Source organism: Zootoca vivipara, chromosome 13 (assembly GCF_963506605.1).
Source record: "Zootoca vivipara chromosome 13, rZooViv1.1, whole genome shotgun sequence".
In the NCBI taxonomy this organism is placed as follows: Eukaryota; Metazoa; Chordata; class Lepidosauria; order Squamata; family Lacertidae; genus Zootoca; species Zootoca vivipara.
Genome location: NC_083288.1, coordinates 26,534,166 through 26,552,570, shown reverse-complemented (window position 1 = coordinate 26,552,570; position 18,405 = coordinate 26,534,166). Strand labels below are relative to the sequence as shown.

Below are 18,405 nucleotides of genomic sequence, written 5' to 3'. Positions count from 1 at the left end.
AAATATTTTCTATCCTTAAAATATACTTTGAGGCTTCAAAGCACATACATTTCAGTCTTCCTTGAGTGTCAGCCAGGCGTTAAAAAATGGCATTCACAAATGGTGAATCTTTAGGTGCAAAATGCGCCTGGTGCCCTGCTAATTTTGAACCCTCTTCTCAAGAATCTTCATCTTCACTATGTCTTTAAGGTTCCATTGATTTCCACAAAGACAAGATTTTATCTTGCCCAAGAGTTACTTGTCTGTCTTAAAAAAATGTTTTCCCTCTGAAGCCATCATGGTGGCCAACAACACATCTGACCAAATGCCATATCCCAAAAAGAAGCCCCTTTTTACATCTTGAAGTTCATTCTTGCCTGGATATACAGGATGGCATTTTTTCTAAAGTTATCCTGCTCTCACTAAGGAGAGAAACAAGGAGAACCTCGGTATTTACCCAGAACAAAAGGTAAAGGGATCCTTGGCCATTAGGTCCAGTCGGGACCAACTCTGGGGTTGCGGCACTCATCTCGCATTATTGGCCGAGGGAGCCAGCGTACAGCTTCCAGGTCATGTGGCCAGCATGACAAAGCCCAGAACACAAGATTATGCGCAAAGTGGCAGACAGACACTTCAAGTGCGGGGGCGGGGGGAGTGGTCTAAATGCATACCCTCTGAGAATGCAACAAGTGCAACATTCACCACTCCTTAAGTATGTGAATTTAAACCCACCATTCGCCACCTTACTTTTTTTTGGGGGGGGGAGGGAAACATCTCGAGCAAATTCAACACCACAGCTGAGCTAGTACATCAAAGACCTAACTGCTGGAGAAGGGAATAAGAGATGCATTGTAAAGGATCAGCCAAAAGATGAGAAGAAATAAATCACTTGGCATATGTCATGATTAAGATTCCTCGATGTCAGAAGTAGGCAACTTGCTCAGCCTTAAGATATATTATTCAGACTCTTCTGACGAGTAGGATATGCTAAAATTCACCTTCAGTTTGCATGTTTTTATTGCAGGCAGTTAAAGTGGTTTGCAATATTTCCTTTAAAAGGAGTAAGCGGAATCTTAATTTTTATTTCCATTCCAAATCCCATTGTCCCGTCCCACACACCTAAAATTGTGTATATGGAGGAGCAGCGTAACTCGTCAATACATTCCCTAGAACTTGACGCACAATGGCAATTTGGGACATTGTTTCCAGATGTTTCGTCATTTTAATTTCAATGGGTCTACCCATTGAATAGAACTTGGTGAGATACAACCCAGAGTATTTGGACTAGCAAAGCAGGACTGTCTTAAATCAACCATTAGAAGCTTTAACTGACTAGAGTTTGTGCTGCCTAGCAAGTCAAATATTGCTGTTATTGCTACAGCACATTTCAGTGCACAAAGTGCATCACAATCCTCAAGTGAGTCTCGTGACAATCTTTTGAAACAGGCAAGGGCATGAGACTCACCCAAGGCTAGCGAGCATGATTCCTTGACCAGCAGGCATTTGAACACACTCACCATCTACCCTCCAGAGGCTGTTGGACTAGTTTCCAGATTTCCTGACCACTGGCTATACAAGGCTGGGCCTGATGGGAGCCCAGTACCATCTGGAGGGCTCAAAATTGGCCATCCTTGGCTAGCCTATATCAAGACTGAACAACTGTGTCCATGTCACATCAGGGGCTCCAATTTATTGAACACAACACCTTTGGTCTTTAACTTTATTGACGCATTCTAGAATACAAGTCTCATTTAATAATTTTTATTAATCTTCAATTACAATCCAGTAATAGCCTCATTACAACAATACCATTTTATAATACAATTACTAATGCCAATCATTCAAATACTGAATTATATAATTTAGATAAGGTGGCCCCCTGTGTGCTAGAATTGATGGTTCAATGATTTAGAATATTCTGCTACCAAAACAGTCTTGTATCACACTGCAGATGCTTCTACAGGTAACTCTTTCAGAATGGGAGATGAACAGCTATCAGACCATTTCCATTTATAACCAATAAATAAATAAATAAATAAATAAATTCACACGGTAAAAAAAGGCATTGATACATGTTAAACCTCGACTCCCCTCCCCCTCTTTCTGCGGTTCCGAAAATTTATTCTCTTTTCCCTGCATTTCCCAATTAAATATATTTATATTTGTTCTCTTCTATTTCATATAAGTTTTCGCAACTGCACATTTTTACAATAATCCTGCTAATGTCTTAATTTGTTTACAATTCATTTGTTAATATTCAGTAAAAGATTCCCATTTCCCATTAAAGAGTTTGTTGTCTTGGTTTCTTATTCTTCCGGTAAGTTTCATCACTTCTGCACAGTCCATTAATATCTGTAGCCATTCTTGTCTTATCTGGACTTCTTTCCATCTTTGGGCAAATACCATTCTCGCAGCCGTGGTTGCATACATAAATAAATTTCTATATTGTTTAGGTACCGCTGATCCCTCATTTTCCAAAAGAAAAACTTCTGGTTGGTTTTTTAAAACAAATGTTATCTTAAACATCTTCTCAATTCATTATATATCATTTCCCAGTAGGCTTTAGCTTTATTGCAAGGCCACCATTAAGGGCCTTATCTACAAATAGTATACCAAGCTATAACTGACATCAGAAGGAACTGCAGCAACACGCCTTATTTCTATTGTTTTATTTAATCATGTGAACCACTGTGATATATAAAGAATTCTAAATAAAATAAACCAAAATAGCCTCAAAATAAAAATCTACTCTTACTCTTTGATCCATTACCATTTGCCTTACCTGATTAAGAATTGTGCCCCGCCCCCATTTAAAGATTCAGTTGATTAATCTACCAATTAAAGCTTGCATGGCTACTAAAAACCTTGGCAATACAGATCTCATTAGGGATAGCACACAGGGGCAAACCACATCGTTTCCTAAATAGCATCAGATCAGTCAAGCTGAAAACAGGCCAGTAACGGAATGCTACTATAATGAGAATCCAACCATCTTAAGTCAATCTGCCTCCACAGAACTACCAATAGCTACCACAGCCAATGAGAAACAGCAAATGTCTCTAGGCAACAAGGGTGGGGTGGGGATACAGAAATCCTTGTGCTGGAGGGCAGAGAAGAGACTATGTGAGCCTGTAGCATTGTGACCTCTCCCCTACGGAGTCCTAGGAAAAGGGGTAAGGAAAAAGCCACCTAGGTATATCCAATAGAATATGAAATGCAAATGCCAAGCGAACAAAGAAAGGTAGCAGCAAGCAAAGACAGCAAGTCAATGGGCACTGCTGGAAAGGGCAGCACTGCTTTATTTTGGCTAATTACTATATATAAATCCTACAGTTACAGCACATTACTATCTAGGCCTAATAATGTGTGGCTAGCAATTCCTACCAAGACTAGAAGAGCTGCCAATTGAGCAAACACATAATGCTACAACAGGGTCACAGCAACATTTCAGGAACTGAAATGCTATTTTGGAGCTTGAGGCAGAAAGACAAAAGGAAAGAAAGGGCACCAACATTCCAGAATATCCAGTTATTAATTCTACCACCCCACCCTATTAATTTTACACACTAAAGAGGCTTACAGTGGTACGTTGGTTTACAAACTTAATCTGTTCCGGAAGTCCGTTCTTAAACCAAAGTATTCTTAAACCAAGGCGTGCTTTCCCCTAGCAGCGGGGGACTCAACATTTACAAATGGAACACACTCAACATGTTCTGCTTCCAAGGCAAAGTTCCCAAACCAAAACACCTACTTCCGGGTTTGCAGCGTTCTTAATCCTAAACTGTTCTTAAACCAAGGTACCACTGTATTTCCTTTTATCTGTAAACAGAAGCAGGTGCACTTCTCCAAGGTACAGATCGAGATTGCATCTCTCTGAAGGCAGCTGACCCAACTACAACAAAATACAAACCCCTTCCCTTAAAAGGCTCTATGGTTTGGAGACCATCACTTCTGACCCCAAGAAGTGAAAATATGAAGCTATGAGAACAGGGACCAATGAACAGTTCATCTCAAGTGCAACATCAAAACGACAATTTCACATAATGAATGAACTTACATTAATTTCACCATACCCCCAAATGGTCTGTCACTTGCTTCTAGTAGTCTGAGGTGGAGGGAGAGTGGTAAACCTTGGAGCCAAAACATTATAATTGGAAGGGTACTAAGCATTTTTATTCTATGTTTGCTTTTAACCAACTAGCAACGTGAATATGGCCTCTGAAATAAAATACAGTGGTACCTCTACTTACGAATTTAATGTGTTCCGAACACACATTTGTAAGTCGAAAAAAATTGTAAGTCGAATCCCATAGGAATGCATTGGGAGAAAAAATTCGTAAGTCGAAGCAACCCTATCTAAATATTCATAAGTAGAAAAAATCCTATCTAAACCGCATCCAAGATAGCGGACAGAGCTCCATTTGCAAGTAGAAAAATTCATAAGTAGAGTTATTTGTAAGTAGAGGTACCACTGTAAGATGACTTTTGGAGATCGAACTAAAATATCGCAAAGCAGAACCCACACAACACAGTAGATTTTATTTTCATGAAACAACAACAGGGCATCCGCAGCAGAAAGCATTTGGACTGCTGTGAAAAGTAATTGATCACTTGTGGATAATAGGGGGAGGGAGAAAGTCTTATAAGAGCCACAGTGAAGTCGTAGGTTACCCCAATGACGTTACATGAGGCTATGCATGCAAGCATCAACAGCAACGACTGGCAAACACTCCTCTGCCTGAAGCCCTGGAGAGCCACTGCCAATCGGTGCAGACAATACTGAGCTAAGCGGACCACTGATCCGATTCCATATAAGGCAGCTTCGCATGTCCACACAACACGTTCATGGTTGTTTGCCAGACATATAGATGATTATGGCAGCAGGCGTAGGCTCAGCCACACTCAGCAGAAAATCTGCAGACCGTGCATGACACCATTGTATCACATTGGCTTTGTGAGCAGTTACAGCAAGAGCCCAGTGGGAAGGGTCAAGGCTTTTTAGCTTCGATCAGATTCATGCCCCTTCTCGTCTCCCTTTAGCAAATGCCACCTCCCAGCATTAAAGCCAGCACTGGGACAATAAAGGCTATGATTTCACAGAATTTGCTGCAAAAATGTAAGAACAAAAGCACTGCCCCAAGTACTGAACTGAACAATATGCAAAACACGCAGAGGTTTTCAGATGCCATCCATGCTATGAAGACACTGACCCAGCAGCTGAATATTGCCTATACTTCTCACGGCCCCACATAAATAAGATCTTAATTTTGCCGAACCAGAAATCACCCATGCACCCATTCCACAGTCTTCAACTCAGTCATTCTTTTGTTATAAAATAAGTATATGTCCCTTTAAAAAATGTCTGTCTGTGCAACAAGCCCCTAGGCCTGGGGCTACAGGAATGCTAGTTGCAATCCACTGGTTGACCACTCAAAGCACGTGTGCATGATCAGCACAGGAATTAAATGGTAAATTTTGCTCTTTTTAGTCTCATCCCCTCCTCTCCTTCTTTCTTTTGCATCCTTGCATTCATGAGCCTATGCATGGCAAGGAGTTCTGGCCCCAGCCACACAGCCCAGGGCAATGCTGTTTTAAGAGCGGACAGTTGGGCTATTTTCTTTCCAGCCAGCCTCAACCCAGACACTGCTCTGCATGCTGGGGAAGCCTCTGTGCTCCACAGCTTCACTACACAACACCATCATCAAGCTCTTCATAACGGAGGCCACAGCTGCCAGAGCAGCCTCCTGCTTCCCCATCTCTTTGCATTTTCTGAATTCCTTCAACAATGCAATTAAGTCTGTCTGTCTATATGTGAGAGAGTTATGTTATACGTGTGACTTGGAACATTTGGTCTTCTTTATGTTAACTTATCTACACTGCCTACACGTGGTAGTTCTTGATTTTTACTGATGACATAATATGTTAGGTTAATACCGGTATGTAGCCTCACATCGTAAGTGGGTGGCATTGTGAGACAAGAAGGGACTTGTAAACATGTGCAACGGCTGTGCACGCATGAACCCGGCCTTTCCTGTGAGCACAGGCTCCGATATACTTGGTTCTGCATCTTGAGCCACCGTTTTGTGACTGGCTCCATTCTCCCACAATGCCACTTCCTTGTAAACCCTGGATCTCTAGCTAATTAAAAAGAGACAGCAGGACCCACAAGGCTGTAGTCTGCTCACCCCTACCAGACAAGACTTAATCCATTGTAAGACCCTGACATGGTCTGTATTATCTTGATAATCAGAAGACCTGGGGCAGATTTTCTGTGTTGCGTTAGGGAAGAGACATGTGCACAGGCAAGGCTAGCTCCTGAAGACACTGTAACTTTCAATGAATGGCCAGACAGCAACACCCCCAATTTAATTTATCACAAGGCGCTGATAAGATGAAGGCACAACCTTCTCCAATCCACAGCTCTAGTATTATTTCATTCACAAAATAATTAAGGCATCCTCTCCAGCCGATCCAGGGCAACGATAAGCACTGACCCAGGACGGAAGGATTTTAACTAGCACATTATTTGAGAGAGCTTTGGGCCAGCTCTGGGGTAAATACCAGACAGCAATGTCTACATAGGAATTCCTATTAAATAGAGGAGGGGACCCCAAATGAAAGCAGACACAAAGAAATGGACACAATATGCTGCTGAGCTGCATTTTACTGCTCCTTTAACCAGTTGTTACCACTTCACAGCCATGGTACTTTCAACACCTAAAGCCCTGCCTACCCCATTTCCTTCCACGCCTTCTCCAATTCCAGAGACACCTCTTGCTTTCAGCAAGATCCCCCACACCCTATTTACCCCCCCTCCTTTCCCTTCCCCATCTCCAGTGCAAGACATAATAGATCTTTGATCCTATCTCTTGCTATTTGTTTAGCAAACAAGCTGTAGGTCCCTGGTTGCAAAAGGAACTCCCACAAGTCATTCATGCATCAATATTCCCCAAGTTGCCAGAGAAAAGGCCTCGGTTTTCACCAAACAGGGCTGGAATGCTTTAAAATTTGTACCAACAGAAAGCCTGGATTCAGACAGCAGAGACAACTTCATACCAACAACCTCTGTCTTGCCCTGAAGGAGCTAGAGAGCACCTTTGCTGTTCCAGCAGGCAGAGGCATGGTCCTATCTCTGAACAAAACTGTAAGCAATATTTCACAATGTATGTTGTGAAAGACCAGGGAGCTGGAGTAGATGGGAGCAAGTAGAGAAATAAGTATTTAGTGCTTCCTGCCTTTGGTAAAAGGCGGATGAGTGAAGATGGCTGGAGTTCTTGGGGCCTTAATCCCTATTGTGGAGTTAAAGATGAGGAGGTGATGCTAAACCTTCCAGCCAAGCGTAATTAATTGAGTTTATATCAGCTCCCATCACTCTCGCACCTAATCTTCCTACCGCAAAAACAAAAAGTATTGCGGCACCTTTGAAACTAAACAATTTATTATGGCATAAACTTTCCTACTGCTTCTGACTTAACTTTGGGGAAAAACAAAAACCTCTGTTTAATCCCTATCTGGTTAATTTTTGTTGCTGGTCCTCCTTTACTTGGAAGTAAATACACCTGTTGCTACTCACAGTGGTACATGGTGCTGTTCAGTGTCTGCTTTGGTCAGTTCCTCCTCTTCAATATCAGACTCCCCACCCGAGCTGCTGTCCGTCACGTCGGAGTCAAACGCCTGCTCGCAGGACCGCAGGTTAGCCATCCCGCTGGCGGTAAACCTCTCCAGTTCTTCTGAGATGGAGTCACTTTTTAGGAAGCTGCTCAGGCCCTCTGAGGTACTCGTCTCGCTGGCAGCTTTCCTCAAGGCAGCTTCCGCCTTGCGGGTCAGCATCAGCTGACTTCTGTGTCTCAGGGAGTCCAAAGCCGGCAGCTTGCTCAGAGTCTTCTCCAAGAAGCCTCCTAGCTGCTGCTGAATGTGCCGCTCCACTTGCTTGGCCTGCACCACCTGCAAGCGCTTCTGTAGCCTGCGAGCCCGGTTCTCAATGTCCGCCTGCCGCCGCCGCAGCACCCTCGTCCTCGTATCTGAATCTAGGGTGCTGAAGGAATTGCTTGGCAGGGAGATCTTCTGCTCTTCTGGTTTGCTGCTCCCCAGATTGGAGCAAGCAGGCACGCCAGATAATGGCAACAGCCTGTTCTCTCCACCTGCTTCAAGCCCATGCTGCTGCTCCGGGGAACTGTGGCTCCGCTTATTTGCAGTGCCATTATTGCTAAGGGGAGCGGCATGCTCTGCATCAAGGCTTCTGTGTGGAGGAGTGCAGTTGGTCAAACCAGATTTCAGGTCCCCCAAATCGGACCCCCCAGGGCTACTAGAATCAACATCCTGGAGGGTCGCAGCAGGAGGAACACGCTTCCCGCCGTTGAGCGAAGCAGAGTTTTCATGATCGGAGCTGTTGCTCTTAGCCAACTTTTTAGCCAAGCCATTGACAGGGGCTTGCGGCAGAGGAGTTGGGCTACTAGTACTCATGGTTTTTAGGTTTTCCAAGGACAGCTCCAACACAGGTTGCCTCCCCAAGAGGTCGCTAGTTTTCAAGAAGGACTGAGACAACAGAGAGTGAGACTTCAGGACTGTCTGTTTGTTGAAGACCCCTTGCAGCTTCAGAGACTCCTTCGGAGGAACCGAAGTCACATCCGAGCAGAGGTAAGACGTCACCAGGGGCTGCAGCTTTCCCAGCTCCTCCTTCGCAGAGTTATTTCGGAAGTCTAGGCTCGAATCCTCAGCTTTCCTCTTGGCGCCGTTGGTGGCGACAAGGATGTTATTGGCGTTGCCGTTGTTTTCGGCACTGCCAGGAGACAGGGCGGAGGACGGGGGAGCCAGTTTGAACCGGATGTGGTGAGCTTCAGCTGCTGCGTCAGTGAGAGCGGGCGCCATAGTAGCCATTCAGCACAGAGAGACGGGAAGTCCAGCCTCTCCCGTTGCAGAGGCCAGCTCTGCTGTTTCCAACTGCCTCGCCAGAGGGCAGCCTAGAAAGAAAGCAGAGAGAGAAAGAGAGAGGAGGGAAAGTGTTAGAAGCACAGAAATCAGTGCAGCTTCAGCATCAAGTCAATTACTGTGCATAATGCATTTTATTTTATTTTTTATTTTTGCTAAAGCAAAATCATGGCGCAAGAATGTATTTTCTCCAACCCCCAGCAGATCACACCTCAGGTTCCACTGAAAGGGTATGCAAAGCACCATGCGCAGAAGTTGCAAGGCCTTATGGTGTAGCACAGGCATCCCCAAACTCGGCCCTCCAGCTGTTTTGGGACTACAATTCCCATCATCCCTGACCACTGGTCCTGTTAGCTAGGGATGGTGGGAGTTGGAGGGCCGAGTTTGGGGATGCTTGGTGTAGCAGACATAGTGAGCAAAAAGAACAGCAGTGTGATAAGCAGGAACAAAGAAAGGGACAACCAGCTACTAGATAAATGCAGTAAGAACGGGTAGCCAATAGGCTGGGGAAAATACAAATGGAGAGGCAGACTGTGGAGTAAGGAGGGGGAGGGAAATATAGTGTGGCACTCCACACCACGCAGGGAGCCCTGCAATGCAGGCAAGACTCAAAGCTGATATTGCTACTACTGGAATGTGGACATAAGCAGAGAGCCAAAGGTAAAGCCAACCACAAAACCAGTCCAGGGATATGAATTTTTCTTTCACCCAGTGAATCAGAACCAACCCCATACCTAAAGCCTTTCAGTTGTCTTGACCCTGAATCAAATCATAGAACACCAAAAGCAGTTGCATTTTGGGGGTGGAGGGCAGAATTTGTTCAGTTATCAGAAGCTCAAGCCAATTCCTTTAAAGGTCTCTTCCCTGGCTGCAAGTAAAGCATCTGTACTGCCCATCTACGTTTAGCTTGATCTAATTACATACTATTATTTATTGATATCCTCCCTTTCCCAGCAAGGAGCTCGGCACAATATACTGTTCTCCCCCTTCTCCCAAGGTCATATAACGATCTTGACAGGTGAATGGGGGTTTGAACTCAGGTCTTCTCGAGTTAGTCCAACACGCAACCCACCACTACTTCATTCTACTTAGATGCAGGGTAAGGAAGAAAGGTTCCAATTAAGCATATGAGTTGTTTTGGAATTTTTTGGAAGTCTTGTGTTCCAAAAGTATGAACTTAGTAAAGCTGTTCCTCTTCTCCCCCAGCCAAAATTAGAGGGTCTGGTTAGTTCAGATCATGGCTTGAGATGCCCCTCAGAATCTGAAACATCCATGAAATGAAACATCACACACACACACACACACACACACACACACACGGCCTTCCTAGATAAGATCAAGGTCCTTCAAATCCAGCATCCTGTTTTCCAGTGGCCAACCAAATGCTGGCGAGAGAATCATAGCTCACAGAGTTGGAAGGGACCCTGAGAGCCATCTAGTTCAACCCCAGCAATGCAGGAATATGCAGTTGTCCCATACAGGGACTGAACCTGTAACCTTGGCATTATCAGCAGCACACTCTAACCAACTGAGCTATCCAACATGAGGAGGACAGCCATTCCATTTTGTTCCAATTATCTCTTATCAGAGGTTGACTCCCACTGAAAGAGAAGGTTCAATTTAATTATTAGGGCCTTTGATAAGACTTGATCTGCTAAGAAACAGAACCTACTATCAATCAATATAATTAAGTGCCCTCATGTTCTAGTATTGATCAACCATTTTTAATCCAAACTGCTTTTACCAATCTATCTATAATTCTATAAATCTCTATCACTGCCTTCCCGAGGAGGAGAGGCTGAAGAGTTATCAGGGATTTTCATTAAGGGGGAGGAAAGCAAAAAAGGATATGACAGAAAACAAAAGAGAACCTGTGGCTCTCCAGATGTTGGACCATAATTCCCATCATTCCTGATTACTGACCATATGTCTTCGGGCTGATGGCAGTTGTAATGTAGTCCAATTTCGGGAGAACCAGTTTCCCCAACCCTGCTCATCAAAGTTCCTTTAGTGTGTCCCTCCCTTTTGATAAAGAAGCCCTAAAAACTCTTTAACCTTTCTTCATAGGAAAGTGCTCCGAGCCCTTGATCATTTTAATTGCCTCCCTCTCCGTTTTTCAGCTCTTTGTTTAGATGGGATGACAGTACTATGCACAGTATTCTAAAGATAGTTCTGCCAGAGATTTAAATAATGGCATTATACTTGGTTCTTCTCTACTGGGAGACACAAAGCAGGTTTTTAAGTTGCTTGTTCCGTTTCTGTTATGCAAGTGGATGTAGAAAAGAGCGGCACCAATCCTGCTTTTGTTGCAGTTAGATAACACAGGTGGCCCCAGAGCCACATTTCTTTTTAGGTATGTCAAGATGCAACCAACCAGCTCAGCAACATTCAAGATGAGCATCACAATAGCAACGTGTACAAAAGGTTGCTTCCATGCACTTACTAGATCAGGGGTCAACATTTAGGACTTACTTTGTTCTCTCAAGTGGACAACTGTGAACTGACAGATATAGCACACCACATGGAAACAGCATGTTGGGGGAAAAATGTTTTTATCACTTCCCCAAACTAAGCATTTGTCATTACATTCATTCATCTGCTTGGGAGGTTAACTTTACTTAAAACAACCATTTGCACCACTTTTATATTTGTTTCACAAACACTCCTAGTACACATTTTTCAGGTAATCTATTTTGAAACTTATCCGGAATGGAAAAAGGCACTGGGTACAAACTTTTATAGAAGGCTCATCATGGCTTAGCAGCAATACCAAATCTGTCCTATTATTGTTGGAATAATTGATAGAATAATTGATGGAATAATTGATGAAGTGGGGAAGGACGTCATCCTCAATACAAAGTCAGACTGAAATTCAGTCCTTTCTAGACACCCCTTGTTCCTTGGGAGCTACAACAAGGCCTACAATGTGTAGTAGGGCCTGCGGATCTAACAGTTGATTACAGTGGTACCTCTAGTTAAGAACTTAATTTGTTCTGGAGGTCCGTTCTTAACCTGAAACTGTTCTTAACCTGAAGCACCACTTTAGCTAATAGGACCTCCTGCTGCCGCCACGCCGCCGGAGCACGATTTCTGTTCTCATCCTGAAGCAAAGTTCTTAACCTGAGGTACCACTGTATAGAGATGCCTGGCATAATAAGCACCTCTCCTGGAAAACATCACCACCACCAGCCTGGTTCTTGTAGCACACACTTTCAATCAACCAATCTTCACCCTAGATTAAAGCATATCTCAAATGTTTCATATACCTGTAACAAAAACCATTTACTATCACAAAGATTCCTCATCAACAACTGAAAAACATGAAAATATGAAGTCACAGGAACAGGGGGAGGCTCATTAAGATTACAACTCACTATATCATTAAACATTGTATGCATGCTTGTTTCAACAGGCTAACACAGTCAATAAAGGACAGGCATTTTATTTACTTTAAAAGCTTACATCCTTGTCTCCTTTCCAGAATGGAACTCAAGGTGGGTAACAAAGCTGAAAATTCCATCCAGTATTTAAAAATCTACCTTACACCCTCCCTCTTCCTTGCAACCATCATAAAACCACAATATTTTGTAAACTAACAACAGGAGTCAAAACAGGAACAGGATTGAAAAATAAACCATGGGGAGGAATTTCAACCAAAAGCCTTTTTGAATAGCCATGTTTTTGGCAACCTCCTAAAAACAAAGAGTGCATTGCGATCTGACAGTTTGCATCAGGCATAGGGCATTCCACAGGGCAGGTGCCACCATGGAGAAAGCCCCACATCTCACAAATATAAGGATAGTAAAGCAAAATGCAAGGCCGATGGGGGTGGGATGGAGGGGATGACAGTGTGTGTACGTAAAAATCAGAAACGAAGTTCGTTGGAACAGGACCAAGATTCAAATCCCCACTTGGCCATGAAGCTCACTGGGTGACCTTGGGCCACCCACTGGCTCTCAACCTAACCTAACAGGGTTATTGTGCAGATTAGCTGAGATAAGGGAGAACCATGTTCACCACTGAGCTCCTTGGAGAAAAAGGTTGGATATAAATATTAAAAAAATGAATAAAAGTTAAATTTTGATCTCTTAATAATGGCATGGCGTTATATTAATTCCGAGGCTATAAAATGCTTCCACAAGAAATTAAATCACAAATGTGTTAAATGCCTGCTTGTTTAGCAATGGCACAAAAATTGAAATCTATTAACATGCCTGTAGTTGGGTACTGGGCTTACAAAATTTGGGATTTGTTACTAATGGATGAATTAAAGCAACAGGTAAGGACTCAACATGAGAGAAAGAAATCCATTTTCTTTATGACTGGGGCACTGGTATTCAAATGTTAGGTAATTTAACTGAAACAATTATATGCCTTTTTGTATTTTTCATTGAAATATTAATTTAACGAAATAATAACATGTAAACATATGTGTTCATACAAACTGCCTCTGAAGAGTCACTTTCTACTGTTATACAAATACAAATTGTGCAGTCATAGGGTGTGGGTGGGTGTAAGCAAGTCCCACTGTCTTCAATGGGACTTACTCCCAGGTAAGTAGATATATAAGACTGCACCCAATATATGAACATCTGTACCAAAGAAACATCGTGCTTGACTGTGGCAAGCTGAGCTGAAATGAAGGCTGAAGATTTAGATATTTATTTCAACACTTTTAAACATCTGCTTTTTCTAGGGGGAGAAAAGCCAGGCAGGCAGCAATTTCATTTGACAGCAATATTTCCCTTCTTCAACACAAGAGGAATTACTGAATGAGAATAATGAGGGTCAAATCCCTCATGAGGGTCATATCCGTCAATAAAACTTGCATTATATTACAATGTGTGTATCTGTACTCTCAAGGAAATGTAGTATTAAGAGCTTGCGCATTCATCCTGGTCTACATCTGATTCCAAATATGTTTATTAACACCAAAATATACACTTATCCAGTTGCTTGTATTAGACATGCACGTTTTTTGTATACCAGTATGAATTCCATCAAGTGTGTGTCTTTTGGAGGGTGCTGTATTTTCATTTTGGAGATGGTTAGTTGTTTAATTTGCATTATCCACTCACTAGCAAGATAAGCATAGCATGTTCAGTTGTAGCAGCAGGGATGGCAAACTTGGTGCTTGTCTGATGTTGCAATACCCACAGCCAGAATGGCCAATGGCCAGGGATTATAGGAGTTGCAGCCCAGCATTTGGGCGGGAGTTGGGTGGGGAAGAACAGCTAGTTCCCCAACCCTGGGCTCAAGGGCAGAATCTTTCATTGTTCAAGCAAAGGCAACATACAGTATTACTTTTACTTCCTCCTGCCCACACTTCCCTCCTTCCAGAGTTCAACCTCCTCTTTTTTCTCTCTGCAGCCTCCTCAGGCAACATTACCTGCTCTGGGGACTGTAAGTCATCGCTTTAATCTTGCAACGAATTGCCTTACTGAGATCTCTTCCTGGATGACTCATCAAAAGTTCAAACTCTAATACTGTATGGCTTGTCACTCTCTCCTTTGTGGGGGTGGGGCAGAGGTACATCTGATGCCAAAATCCGCCCGTGCCAAACATTTCCTGCTTGTCCATCCGCAAAATGGGAAACTTCATAGCAGTAGGGCAGGCACAGGCAAACTCGGCCCTCTGGATGTTTTGAGACTACAATTCCCATCATCCCTGACCACTGGTCCTGTTAGCTAGGGATGATGGGAGTTGTAGTCCCCAAACATCTGGAGGGCCACGTTTGCCTATGCCTGCAGTAGGGTGTGCAGGGGCAGCCAGTGTCATGTCCTGCAGTTGTTTAAGGACTATACAACTACCACCATCCCTACTAACCCGACACTGATGGCTGTTGCTATCCAGCACCACATTAGCCACCCCTAGCACAGTGGATCAAGGATACCTAGACTCAAATCCCCACCTCTGCCATGAAGGTAAAGTTTAGGCCAGGCCCTCCCTCTTTGAACTCATCCAATGTTGTCAGGATAAAATTGGGGTGGCCATGAAGCCACTCCTGTGCTCCTTGGAAGCAGTGTTCGAAATTAGCCAGGCGTCAGGCACATTTTGCGCCTAACTATTGACCACTTGCAACCAAGTAAAGATATCTGGGCGCCACCATGTGGCGGGGCATGCCTGGGGATCTTTGGACCTTCACTGTTTTCACACACTAATACCCCATCCTATAGAATCTGCACAATTAGAATGATTTTCAGGAACCAAAATGCTTTTTTCTGTGCAGCCTGAGCATTAAGAAAAAGAGGTAGGAATCGCAATATATATGTGGACTGTCCCCTGGATCAATTGACTTTTCTTATTTAAGTTCTCAAAGCTCTTAACCTAGCTCAAGGTTGTCACTGAACTAGCCGGATGTTTAACTGAGAATCGATCACAGTCAATCCTTTGAAAAACAAGACTTTCCCCCAAAATGGCAACTAGGCATTCCGTTTTGGCAACTGCAGTCTTGATTTAAGGAGCTATTTGGCACCTAGCTTACATACAGGGTGGATCTGATTTAAATCAAATTGATTTAAATCATGATTTAAATCACTAGTCAGTAAGACGTGATTTAAATCATTTTTTTCAGAAAGACTCATTATTGCTTGTATAATCTTAATATTTACAATCAGATGAAGGTTTCATTTTTGGAATAATAAATTTTCAGAGTAGTTTTTGTATATCAGAAATTACTGATTTGGTTATACTGTACTATTAGAAAGACATAGACAGATAATTATGAAATTATTGTGAGGTTTAATAAGTTAACTGTTTACATTTGGACAACTTTTCTGCTGTACTTTATTGGAAGGAGAAAATCATTTCCTTAATAACGATTAAACAATTTATTTAACTAAAACAATAACATTATAGCTTATGTATCCAGGTTTGTTAACCGATGTGGTTAAACAATTTTTAAAAAGAAAAAACGTAAGACTTGAGTTTTAGCACACATTAAAAACTTGAAACAAATCCTTATTTCCTGATGAATGGCATTTCGACTTTAATGTATCTTACGGTAAATAGAAAACTATCTTTAGAAAGATTTTTTCCTCCCAAAGCAGTTTATTTTAAAAACCCGATTTAAATAAAAAGAAATCAGTTGTTGTTGTTTTTTTTAAAAAAAAATCATTGATTTTTATCCACCCTTCTTACATATCTGAGTTTCTAACACTGCTCAGAAGAAATCGGGAATAAAAATGTCCCCACATTCACACATTCAGTTTCACCGAAGTGGAACTAGAGTCCCCTCCCTAGTGGTGTTTACACAGACTGCCCTGCATTCAATATAGATCAATTAATTCAGGTCAGCCCTGACAAAAGTTTTCATGCCTAGAAGCATGCCTACTCTCCTTTTTGCCAGCCAGGCAGCACAAGATCACTTCCGAATATTCAGTTGCAGGAAAAGGGGGAAGGAGAGGTTTTAAAAAAAAAACCCTGCACAATACAGGGCTAGACTGCTTCCAAAGAAAATGGCAGGGTGCAAACTACGCAAAAAAAACTTATTTATCTTGTGTCATTTGGAATACTCAATTTATAATTTTAAACGTACACCAAAACCAAGTGCTTCACACATTTTACAACAGGGTATGTGCTGCCAAAGTACTGCTTCAAAGCAGAGGTTTTAAACGAACAGCTGGTACCATTACAGTAGCCAGAAAGACCACCGCCCTGATTCGGAGTTGCCAAAGGAATGAAGCTTGCACTTCAAAACATTGGAATGACACAAACAGGCAAAAGCAATACGTGGAAATTGTCTGATGCATTCGTTCTGGAGACACAAAAGATGCCTTGTATGCAACCCTCCATCCTTCTGGTTGAGTATCATCGACACTGGCTGGCACTGCCCTTTCCTGTGTTTCAAACAATTCTTCCTCCACCCTACCTGAAGATTGCGGCAGCTGATGGGAGAACTTTTGCATGTATAGCTGAGCTACGGCCCTCCCCCATTAAAGGAATAGCTCCTCTTTCACCTGGTACACAAGTGAACTTAGGACTTTTTGCACACAAAGCAAGTCTGGCACCTCAAGACCAACAAGCTGGCCACAATTGGCATCTATGCTCTCCGAGTGCCCAAACTGATTAATGCAGGAATGATCTCAGGAAACTTATGACTCCCTGTAAAATAGGTGAGGTGTAGCTAGTATCCTTATATTGAAGATGGGGTTAGTAGCAGAGTAGCAGGTTGCTTAAGACTACCTAGTACAGGGATATCCAACCAGTAGATCACGATCTACTGGTAGATCCCCGGCTGATCCTGGTAGATTGCAGGATACTTATCGTGTACAAAAAGTTACAGGGAAAAAGCTAAAAAAAACTCTGCGCAATCCTCCCCCACGCATGCTCCTCCTCCCTCCAATGACAATGGGTAGATCACTGCCAGGTTTTTTTAGACTAGGAGTAGGTCACAGTCTCTTGGGAATTGGACATGCCTGACCTAGTGAATTAAAGGATATTTGAACCAGGAATTTCCTAGCTCATACTGTAAGTCGTAATACTACACGAGTTCTGGAGCTTTTCAGTTGCTCTGTACCACTTTCAGGAGGAATGTGCAAGATGCTTTCAACAGCCAAAAAAGGATCCCAAGAGATCAAGGATAAATTAGGCAAAGAATTCACCGAGCATTCTGACACTTCTTTGCGAACACCAAGACTCAAGAGACAAAGGCCTGGTTCGCCTGTCACAACTGTATTTAAAAACAGACTATGGTTGAATGCAACTATGCTGTGTGCTGTTGCATACCCCATTACCAGGAATCAAGCCAGTGTGGCATGCTGCAACATCTGAACCCAACTCGTTTATTGCTTGTCTCCAAACAAACCACAAGCAGTAGCCAAGGTTCGCTCTTGGGATAACTATTTGTGATTTGTTTAGAGAAACAAACCATGGAGTCTGGGTTCAGACAGCAAGCAACAGCAGCAACAGAGGAGCAACTAAGTGGGCTCTTTTTACTATTACTATTATTATTGTTGTTAGGGACCCAGGTGGCGCTGTGGGTTAAACCACAGAATCTAGGGCTTGCTGATCAGAAGGTCGGCAGTTCGAATCCCTGCAACGGGGTGAGCTCCCGTTGCTCGGTCCCAGCTCCTACCCACCTAGCAGTTCGAAAGCACATCAAAGTACAAGTAGATAAATAGGGACCGCTCCGGCGGGAAGGTAAACGGCGTTTCCGTGCGCTGCTCTGGTTCGCCAGAAGCAGCTTTGTCATGCTGGCCACATGACCCGGAAGCTGTCTGCGGACAAACGCCGGCTCCCTCGGCCTATAGAGCGAGATGAGCGCTGTAACCCCAGAGTCGGACACGACTGGACCTGATGGTCAGGGGCCCCTTTACTACTACTACTATTATTATTATTATTATTATTATTATTATTATTATTGTTGTTATATTTATACCCCACCCTCCCCAGTCAAAACCGGGCTCAGGGCGGCTGACACCAGTAAAATTACAATAGGACGTAAAAGAAGGAAAACAATCAATTAAAATACAATTAATTAAAAAACAATTAATTAAA

At 43.0% G+C, this 18,405-nt stretch overlaps 1 protein-coding gene across 3 annotated transcripts in view; it reads right to left on the bottom strand.

Annotated features, from left to right (window-relative positions):
* The window catches only part of KANSL1 (KAT8 regulatory NSL complex subunit 1), a 148,938-nt gene that overhangs the window by 102,020 nt on the left and 28,513 nt on the right, over positions 1 to 18,405 (bottom strand). For all 3 annotated transcript variants that reach the window (XM_035135742.2, XM_035135741.2, XM_035135745.2), the window contains exon 2: positions 7,553 to 8,939. In XM_035135742.2, coding sequence (XP_034991633.2) covers positions 7,553 to 8,856 — 1,304 coding nt within the window. In that variant the 5' untranslated portion in view covers positions 8,857 to 8,939. The remainder of the gene's footprint in view (positions 1 to 7,552; positions 8,940 to 18,405) is intronic.